The sequence below is a fragment of the Schistocerca americana genome, chromosome 3, assembly GCF_021461395.2.
Source record: "Schistocerca americana isolate TAMUIC-IGC-003095 chromosome 3, iqSchAmer2.1, whole genome shotgun sequence".
Taxonomy (NCBI): domain Eukaryota; kingdom Metazoa; phylum Arthropoda; class Insecta; order Orthoptera; family Acrididae; genus Schistocerca; species Schistocerca americana.
Genome location: NC_060121.1, coordinates 950647035 through 950658210, shown reverse-complemented (window position 1 = coordinate 950658210; position 11176 = coordinate 950647035). Strand labels below are relative to the sequence as shown.

The 11176-nt window shown below is 43.9% G+C and overlaps 1 protein-coding gene and 1 non-coding gene across 2 annotated transcripts in view; one reads left to right on the top strand and one right to left on the bottom strand.

The window, feature by feature from the left end:
* Window positions 1–2038: 2038 nt before the first annotated feature.
* The window catches only part of LOC124606574 (neural-cadherin-like), a 189692-nt gene continuing 180554 nt past the window's right edge, over window positions 2039–11176 (top strand). Inside the window, exon 1 of the mRNA XM_047138559.1 lies at window positions 2039–2114. Within this exon, the coding sequence (XP_046994515.1) occupies window positions 2039–2114 (76 nt within the window). The remainder of the gene's footprint in view (window positions 2115–11176) is intronic.
* LOC124608750 lies at window positions 2549–2690 on the bottom strand. Its single transcript, XR_006979335.1, has one exon. It is a non-coding gene; the product is annotated as a small nucleolar RNA snR44 (small nucleolar RNA).

Here is an 11176-nt window from a genome sequence, read left to right as displayed (position 1 = left end):
CATAGGCCGAAGACCAGCAGACGCCCTGGTGCCGACGAGGAATGAGGTCGAAAGGAAGAAGTCATTTCTCGACATTCGTTTGATCTCTGGATCAAATGGAGTGTGAGCGCATCTGCAATATTACATCCTTTGTCTCTGCCTCTCCCGCAATTATGATAGCTCTGCAATTACTGGCCCTGTTCTAACATCCTCATCCACTCCCCTTGCCTTATATTGCAATGCAAAGCTAACATTCACAGTTGTTCTGTCAACTCCACGTATGTACACTCACCGATACAGTACAGGGAAGTAATGAAAATTCCTGTATATTAAAATTCAAACAGAAACAAAATAAAAAGTAGTACAATCACATTCAGGCCATATGTATTCAGCAGCGCGACCTGGTAAATACACCAAACAGACGGTGTGACGTTGGCCATGACGTGAGTGGTACTTACAACAGACAGCTACCGGTGCCTTTTGGTGGCTGTCTCAGAATTCGCTTTGCTGCAATATTTGGCATAGAAACATTTTTGAAAAATACTGTGCGTTAGGTATCTTACTATCGTAACATTCACTGTCGACTCTATTGCCCTCTATTTACTTCACTGCTTGTAAGTTCTAAACTTCCTCACCAATCAGCAAACATCGTTCCGTATCAGAGCTAATATATCTCAACAGGTCGAAGCAGTTGGAACTTGCCTTTCGTGCTATATGGTATTGCAGGCACACTTCATATGAGGTGAGAAAAATACGTGATGCCAAGAATAAACATTGCTTGCTCATAAAAACTCATGTTTCAATTAACAAAAAAAATCAGTTTAACTATAAAATTTCTACCGCAAACTTCTTTAATACACAGTATCTCCATCTCCATTGAGTCAGTGCAGTCCAATCATTAGCGCAATGACGTAGTGCAAGGGCTAGCGTAACTACCTTGAAGATATTTTACTTGTACGAGGTACTTTCAAGTTCACAGGAGGATATGATTCGCGGCCCTCCGTAAAAAACCCATCGTGTAAACAATGTCTCACGCGAAGATGTTTGATTTTCATAACGAATCTTTCATTGTTCAGTGAAGTGAGCACTTTTTCGAAACTTCCTGTGTGTACATGAACCACGACTCTAAGACGGGACATTGACTGTCACGAATGATACTTTTATCGACTTAGCTATCCAGGCAAGATTCAAAGCCCGTCTCCACAGCTGCACGTATGCCAGTGCGTGAGTTCTACCTTCCAAAATACACAGAAACTCTTCTTCAATCGGGTGGAAAAAGCACTCCTGGAAGAAAGGGTATTACGAAGAAATTCCTTAGCCACAAACCACAGAATTGTTTACTGGATGAACTAAGAGGTTCTATGTATTCGCAGCTAAGTAATGGTTTGCCGATAAAAGATACTTTTCTGCATGTAACTTCTGCGATCGTTCTGAAGAGGTTGAAAAAATCTGCCAGCCAATTGCAAAACAAATCTAATGTATCATCATGTGGTGTAACACAGCCCACTCCTTCTGTAGAAGATATTTTTATAAATATCGAAACCTAGGTCAAACGCTATTAAACCTTCCTTTTGCAACTGGCTGGCTGATTTTATCAACTCCTTTAGATTTACACAGCTGCTGTTTCGCAGCCATGATTAAGATTTTAAAAAAACATTCATGACTTTCGAAAAACGTTCATAAGTTTCGAAATTTTACTACCGAAGCACTAAAAAATTGCATTCTCCAATAGTAGTGTTCAATTAAACATATGTATCTACTGTCAACAATGGTAATTTTCTGTCCTTGTCACTAGCTGGTACATGTAGTTACAGCACAGTCGAAGGCATTAATTCTGATTGTAATGTCAGGCATCTGTACAGTTGAACTTGGGCTTCTCCCGGCTTGTCGAATGTTCAATAAAGTTACGGGAATGCAGCCGGGTAACTTCCGCGACAAAAGTCGCTGTTTCGACAGGTGAACGCCCCTTAATTTCACACAAATGAAACGAGACATCATAGGGCATGGTAAGTTAAACCCTTAATTGGCGGGACTACAACCAGGAAACAAAAGACGGCGTATGCAGAGTACAAAAAACACTGTAAACAACAAGCAAGACCGCAACCAAAGAAAACCAAAGCCAGATTATATCGAAAGTGAGAGATTAACAAATAACGGATGAGCAAGTAGCACTTAGTCTGTCAGTCTGACAGCGGGGAAGAAAGAGATAGCATCATTCCAAGCAAACAACTACAGAGGAATATCGCTACTAGAGGTCGGATTCAAGGTGCAGTCAAAACTATTGCTCAAGAGAGTAGAAGAAAAGGTACAAAGTACAGTTGGCGACTACCAAGTGGGATTCAGGAAGGGAAGGGGTTGTATAGAACAGATATTTATCCTGAAGCAACTGATAAAACATAGGCCCTTAAAAAACAAAAAGACAGTAATAACCTTCGTGGACTTCACAAAGGCATATGACTCTTGTTACGATCCTGAAGAACAGAGGACTTGATGGAACTACACAAGAACTCATAAAAGAAATTCTGACAGACACAAAAGCAAGGGTGAGAGTAGGAGGAGCACTGTCAGAAGAATTTGAGATCAAGACTGGTGTTAAACAAGCAGATGGATTGAAACTTCCTGGCAGATTAAAACTGTGTGCCGGACTGAGACTCGAACTCGGCTCCCGAGTTCGAGTCTCGGTCCGGCACACAGTTTTAATCTGCCAGGAAGTTTCATATCAGCGCACACTCCGCTGCAGAGTGAAAATCTCATTCTGGAAGCAGATGGATTGTCACCATTGTTGTTCAATATAGCACTGGACGAAGTGATCAGGCAGTAGAGATCAATAAACGAGGAAATGGGAATACCAAAGACCCGTGTGGGGGACAAAAAGGACAACAGGGCTTAAGTGGACTGCCTAGCCTTTGCAGACGACATATCAATAGGTAGTAAGTGAGACGGAAGAAGACTCAAAGACACAACTCGACAACTTTAGTAAGGTAGCCAGAAAGATGGGACTGAGGATCGCCTATAACGAGACAAAGACATTAAATACCATTGCAGACTGGGAAACACCGGAAGGCACTGTGCAAATGGTAGACAAACTTAAATACCTGGGAGAATTTATAACAGGAAGGAACAGGACCAAGGAGGGAATAACAGAGAGGATAAAGAAGATGAGGTCAGCCTTCTGAATAACGAGCGAGATATACAATAAAAAGAATATATCCACAGAGGCAAAGATAAGCCACTACAAGGCAACGGTGTGCAATGCAGTATTATATGCTGCTGAGACGATGACACTAGGAAGAAATGGGGCAGAACAACCAGAGAAACAAGACAGAAAAATACTGAGAAAAATACTAGGTCCAAAAAGAGGTGGAGAGAGGTGGATGCGAAGACCTAGGGAAGAATTGTACCGGAACATGAGAACAATATCCGGGGAAATCAGACTCAAAAGGGCAAGGTTTGCTGCACATGTAGTTAGGATGCGTATGGATAGATTGACGAAGAGAGTATGGGAAACAACAGGGAGGACAAGGGAAAATACAGGAGCCAAGTGGGTTGTTCGCAAGGACTGGTCGGAATTGAGGATCAAGGTCGAAGGAAAGGAAAATTGGAGGAACAAATATACACCGACCAATATGCCGGAGATCGACGACAGAAGAATACAGGAAAAGAGTAGGGTGTCACCAGTGGAGCAGTGGAGCCGACAGGAGAAAAGGACTCTGAAGATCTCGGAAGAAGGGCGGGAAAGAAGAAGAGAAAGAATGAAGAGGTTCTGGGAAAAGAGGAAAATGCAGTCCACGAAGGGGCTCCGTGATACCCGTGGTCCTAAAGAGGCCGTAACGCAAGAAGAAGAAGAAGATAATTTCACTTGAGGACACTAGCGCAGTAACTGGATGACCACGCCAGAATCTGTTACGTTCAATAGGACGATCGGCGCCAAGACAGTGTTCCGTAATCGCAGAATTGCTCGACTGCTGTAAGCATGTGAGACGCTTATGCTCTGTACAGCGATCCTGCACGGTGACAGTTGTGTGACCGGCCTATGACACGCCGCAACTTCGGGGGACACAGCAGGCCCACGACTTATACGAAATATAGACCCCAAAAAGCCTAGCTCCATTCCCGAATGTTAGGTGAACAATAAGTCTACTTCCAGTGATAAACCAATACATTAAGTCCACCTGCTTAGTAGTATGTTTTCCACCTTTGGAACAAAATGCAGCAGCCATTCTGTGTGGCACAGATTCGACGAGTCCTTCATAGTTTTGCGGAGGTATATGACACCAGAGTCTACACACAGCCCGTCTTAACTCCCATACAGCAGACAGAGGTGAGTTACGGACGCGGAAATGGCGTCCGATACCGTCCCAGATGTGTCCTACTGAGTTCAGTTCAAGCGAATTTGGTGTTCAAAACATCTACAACGTCAAACTACTGTAGTAAGGTTCTGGCCTAGTAACAGGGACAGTTATATTCCTGAAATATGCCATCACCGTCAGGGAGGGCAATCAAGCACGAAGCGATGCATCAGTGCTCACGTAGTAATAGCACTACGGTGCCTGTGATTATACCCCACATGTCCCACGGAAGCCCAGATTAATGTCTTCCATAGCATAATACTGGCACTAACGGCCAGCATCCGCTCAACGGTTCGTGTTTCGAACAGTCATTCGCCTGGATGACGACCTATCCAGACACGACCGTCGATCTGATACAGCAAAACACGTGATTTACCAGAAGAGGTGAAGGTCCGGTTTCGATGATTTTGCGCCCACTGCAATGGTAACTGATGATGTCGTTGTGTCAGTATGGAAACATGTAGAAGTCATTTGCTGTGTAGTACCAAGTTCAACAACTCTGTGTTCAAATACGTCCATCAGCACTGTACTTTAGGTCTGGCACAGGTTGCCCCCTTTCTGCTGTATAAACTTCCAGCCTTCATGGTCTGTGATGACACTTGGACATCCGGTGGTTTCACCCTCCTTCAACCACTTTCTATAGATGCTCACTGTTGTGATCACGTGAAACTTCTTTCGTCAAGCCACAACTATGGAGTCTGATTGTTCTGGGAGAAGGCGTGCTCTAGGATGGTACGCTTTCTCCCAGAACAATATATATATAGCGGGTGATTAAAAACTCAGTATGAATTTGAAATCTTAATAAACCACGGAATAATGTAGATAGAGAGGTAAAAATTGACATATTTGGAATGACATGGGGTTTTATTAGAATAAAAAAAAAACACCCCATATTGCTAGACGCGTGAAAGATCTCTTGCGCGCGTCGTTTGGTGATGATCGTGTGCTCAGCCGCCACTTTCGTCATGCTTGGCCTCCCAGGTCCCCAGACCTCAGTCCGTGCGATTATTGGCTTTGGGGTTACCTGAAGTTGCAAGTGTATCGTGATCTCTAGGGATGCTGAAAGACAACATCCGACGCCAATGCCTCACCATAACTCCGGACATGCTTTACAGTGCTGTTCACAACATTATTCCTCGACTACAGCTATTGTTGAGGAATGATGGTGGACATATTGAGCATTTCCTGTAAAGAACATCATCTTTGCTTTGTCTTACTTTGTTATGCTAATTATTCCTATTCTGATAAGATGAAGCGCCATCTGTCGGACATTTTTTGAACGTTTGTATTTTTTGGTTCTAATAAAACCCCATGTCATTCCAAGCATGTGTGTCAATTTGTACCTCTCTCTACATTATTCCGTGATTTATTCAGTTTTCAAATTTATACTGACTTTTTGATCACCCGGTATATATATATATATATATATATATATATATATATATATATATATATATGGGCTTTCCGACCCGAAGGACCTGTCGTGTACCCTGATGACTGCACAACATAAAGCTTTACGCTTTGCTTGGGCCTGTCAACACCGACATGGGACTCTTGATGAGTGGAAACATGTTGCCTCGTCTGACGAGTCTCGTTTCAAATTGTATCGAGTGGATATATATATATATATATATATATATATATATATATATACTGAAGAGCGAAAGAAAGTGGTACACCTGCCTAATGTCATATAGGGTCCCCCGTGAGCACGCAGAAGTGGACCAATATGACATGGCACGGACTCGACTCGACTAATGTCTGAAGTACTGCTGAAGAGGAATGACACAATGAATCCTGCAGGGCTGCCCACAAAACCGGAAGAAGAGTACGAGGGGGTGAAGATCTCTTCTGAACAGAACGTTGCAATGCATCTCAGATATGCTCAATATTGTTCATGTCTGGGGAGTTCGGTGGTCAGTGGGAATGTTTAAACATAGAAGAGTGTTCCTGGAGCCACTCTGCAGCAATTCTGGACGTGTGAGGTGTCGCATTGTCCTGCGGGAATTGCCCAAGTCTGTCGATATGCGCAATCGACATTAATTGATGCAGGTGATCAGATAGGATGCTTACGTACGTGTCACCTGTGAGAGTCGTATCTGATCGTTTCAGCGGCCACATATCACTCCAACTGCACACGTCCCACAACAATACAGAGTCTCCACCAGCTTCAGCACTCCCCTGCTGACATGTAGGGTCCATGGATTCATGAGGTTGTCTTAATACCCGTACACGTCCATCCATTCGATACAATTTGAAACGAGACTCGTCCGACCAGGCAACATGTTTCCACTCATCAACAGTCCCATGTCGGTGTTGACAGGCCCAAGCAAAGCGTAAAGCTTTATGTTGTGCAGTCATCAGGGTACACGACAGGGCCTTCGGGTCGGAAAGCCCATATCGATGATGTTTCATTAAATTGTTCGCACTCTGACACTTGTTGATTGCCCAGCTTTGAAATCTGCTTCAATCTGCAGAAGAGTTGCACTTCTGTCACGTTGGACGATTCTCTTCACTCGTCGCTGGTCCCGTTCTTGCAGGATTTTTTTCCGGCCGCAGCGATGTCGGAGATTTAATGTTTCATCAGATTCCTGATATTCACGCTACACTCGTGAAATCCTCTTACGGGAAAATCCCCACTTCATTGCTACCTCGGAGATGCTGTGTCCTATCGCTAGTGAGCCGACTATAACACCGCGTTCAAACTCACTGCCATTGTCGCAGCAGTAACCGATCTAACAACTGCGCCAGACACATGTTGTCTTATATAGGCGTTGCCGACCACAGAGCCGTATTCTGCCTGTTTACATATCTCTGTATTTGAATACGGATGCCTATAATAGTTTCTTTGGCGCTTCAGTGTATATTAGTTCACTTTATTGCATAAATGAATAAAAGGTTTACTTAACTTTGACACACTTCTTTGCCACAGGAGTACTGGATGCCCTAATTAACAAACTGTTCTCTTGAAGCACAGTGTTCAACCTAGACAAAAGAATTTATCCATCTGAAACTTCTCGAACACTGTCCTCTTCTATGTTGTTGACTGGTAACGCTAAGACGTCGAACTGGGAGAGCTCTCACTAGCTCGCCACTATATCGACCTCGGTGTGAGGGCGCTGCTGTGTTGAGAGGGGAGGCGTGGTCTTCAGGGAGCGCCCCCCAAAGGACACTGAATCACAGCGGGCCCTCGCTAATGTCTGTGGTATCGACTCGCATAGCCAGCTGTGGTGTGGTAAAGCGACCTTGGTACGAGACCACACTCACGACGATACACGCTTACATCAGACCAGCTTCACCGATTCCGAGATACTCGTTCCCAGGTCCACATAACAATCCGCCCGTTGTCAAAATCGCTTATGCCAATCGATTCGCCACCGTCATTAGACTGGTTCCCCATTAATGTCTGTTCGGCTTGTATACAGTGTCAGGTGGGCGCAATCCCATCAGGTGGCAGTTTCACGGTCGTCAGTACTTATAATGATTTGAGTCATCAGTGTATGATTTTACGAAAGAGAAATTAACGACACTTCTCTAGTACAATTGACGACTTCGAATTCAAAGTTTATTCATTACTGATATTATAGCAAAAAATGTTGTTCATTACATAATTACTGGTCGAAATAGATCACGGGTGAATTGTCAGATGTCAGTGTCCAATGAGCGCAGTATTTCGACCAACGATCACGTTACCACCATCAGCTGTGATGATGAACTGACAGATGAGGGACCGCCGCCACGCTTGTATCATTTCTACCACTCCCTCTGATCGGCCGCTCCATCGGCCGTCCGCGCCCAGCATCTCTAACTCTCTTCCTGCTGCTGAAACAGCGTTCCGTCAAAGGTTCGCGCCCCAGGTGCGCGTGCTGGCGGTACCTCCGCTGCTCCTCCACCTGCCCCCGAAGTCAGTTCCATGTCTGATCTCTCATTTCTCTCCTCTACCATTCTCATAGCGCGGTCCCATGCCTTACTGAGGATGTACCCGTTATCACGATTTGTTAGTGGTTCTCTTATTCGAATCTCAATAGATTCCTTAAGGGGGGTAAGACGTCAAACGGGCCGACTTGGAGCAGGAGAGGCACCACACGACATTTCAATTTCCACTGTCTATGCTTTTACAAATAAATTTATAAAACTTTGTCAGCATGACCAGGAAGGATTCAAAATTCACACTCCTAGCAGTGGAAGTTGTAAAACATAACGAAATAATTTTTTTTTACGTGTGAAATTTCATCATTTTTTCACTTACTAATGGCAGCATTTGTTGCTATAGGTACACTTTTCTTCATAAATAAGAGAGATTCTTCGATGAATTTTCTACAGCACACAGACCATACGTAAAGGTGTATGAAACTCTAGAATTTTCCAAATCTATTAAAAACTATGGTAAAAATTAACTACAAAATTTGTGTTTTTTCTAAACATGAAGTTTAAAATACAACAGCTCATTCGTTTTTGTATAAAATAAATAAATTCTAGAGTTTCATGTACCTGTAAGTATGGTATCTATTCTGTGCAAAATTCATCGAAGAATCTCTCTAACTTATGAAGAAATACCTATAGCAACAAATGCAGCCATTAGTAAGTGAAAAAATGATGAAATTTCACACGCAAAAAAAATTTATTGTTATGTTTTAAAACTTCCACTGCAATGAGGGTGAATCCTGAATCCTTCCTGGTGATTCTGACAAAGTTTTATGAATTTATTTGTAAAAGTACAGACAGTGGAAATTAAAATGTCCTGTCGCGCCTCTCCTGCTCCAAGTCGACCCGTTTGACGTTCTACCCGCTTAATGGCGCAGTCCCAGAAATTGGACGTCTGTGTCATAACCTTGGTGTGGTCATAACACATTCCATGTTACTCCGCCAGGCAATTTTCTGCGGCTGTCGACTTGTTAGCCCGCTGCAGTATGATGTTCCGTTGGCGTTCTCAGTAACAATTTTTGACAGTACGCACCTTCTTGACCTATGTCTGTCTTACGATATTGGCAGGGTATCTGATAAACCCCAGATTTCCGTAGTCCAAGGTCGTCTTCCACACTACACTGGGGAGAGGGGGGCGGGAGGGGGGGGGGGGGAGAGCGTATTCACTTGGTGCTTCCGAAGAATTCATCCTACCTTCCCGGATAACGCGCGACAAAAAGGAATAAATCCAATGACCACGTCCTCCTGAGAATCCTCTTCGGGTTCCGTCAATTGTACGGAAGGAACAGCACGTAGGGCTCTCCGAATTTGCTACTCCTTGTAGCCACTCTTCCGGTAAACCGCACTCAGATATTCTTGGTTGCTACTTTCGTTGTCAGCAGGAGTGCGAGCCCTGTGTACCAAAGTTTTGAGCACGCCGTTCCTCTGAGCCGAGTGATGGCAGCTGTTCATATGTAACTTAAGGACGAAGTCCATTTTCTTCCAACAAAATCTATGGCTAAACGTGCCGTCACGTCATAGGACATCAGGAAAAGAGAGCACTCCGTCCACTTCGACTTCCGTGGTAAAACTGATGTTCTGAGGCATGGAATTTAGGCGTGTAAGGTAATCATTCAGCTTCTCTCTTCCATGTGGCACTACGACGAAAGTGTAATATTCAGGGTGGTCCATTTATTGTGACCGGGCCAAATATCTCACGAAATAAGCGTCAAACGAAAAAACTACAAAGAACGAAACTTGGTTAGCTTCAAGGGGAAAACCAGATGGCGCTATGGATGGCCCGCTAGATGGCGCTGCCATAGGTCAAACGGATGTCAACTGCGTTTTAAAATAGGAACCCCCGTTTTTTATTACATATTCGTATAGTGCGTACAGAAATATGAATGTATTAGTTGAACCACTTTTTTCGACTTGTGATAGATGGCACTGTAAGAGTCACAAACATATGGCTCACAATTTTAGACGAACGGTTGGTAACAGGTAGGTTTTTTTAATTAAAATACAGAACGTAGGTACGTTTGAACGTTTTATTTCGGTTGTTCCAATGTGATACATGTACCTTTGTGAACTTATAATTTCTGAGAACGCATGCTGTTACAGCGTGATTACCTGTAAATACCACATTAATGCAATAAATGCTCAAAATGATGTCCGTCAACCTCAAGGCAGTTGGCAATACGTGTAACGACATTCCTCTCAACAGCGAGTAGTTCGCCATCCATATTGTTCGCACATGCATTGACAATGCGCTGACGCATGTTGTCAGGCGTTGTCGGTGGATCACGATAGCAAATATCTTTCAATTTTCCCACAGAAAGAAATCTGGGGACGTCAGATCCGGTGAACGTGCTTCTACGACCAATCCACCTGTCATGAAATATGCTATTCAATACCGCTTCAACCGCACGCGAGCTATGAGCCGGACATCCATCATGTTGGAAGTACATCGCCTAACTGTCATACAGTGAAACATCTCGTAGTAACATCGGTAGAACATTATGCAGGAAATCAGCACACATTGCACCATTTAGATTGCCATCGATAAAATGGGGGCCAATTATCCTTCCCCGCCCATAATGCCGCACCATACATTAACCCGCGAAGGTCGCTCACATTCCACTTGTCGCAGCCATAGTGGATTTTCCGTTGCCCAATTGTGCATATTATGCCGGTTTGTGTTACCTCTGTTGGTGAATGACGCTTCGTCGCTAAATAGAACGCGTGCGAAAAATCTGTCATCGTCCCGTTATTTCTCTTGTGTCCAGTGGCAGAACTGTACACGACGTTCAAAGTCGTCACCATGCAATTCCTGGTGCATAGAAATATGGTACGGATGCAATCGATGTTGATGTAGCATTCTCAACACCGACGTTTTTGAGATACGCGATTCTGGCGCAATTTGTCTGCTACTGATGTGCGGATTA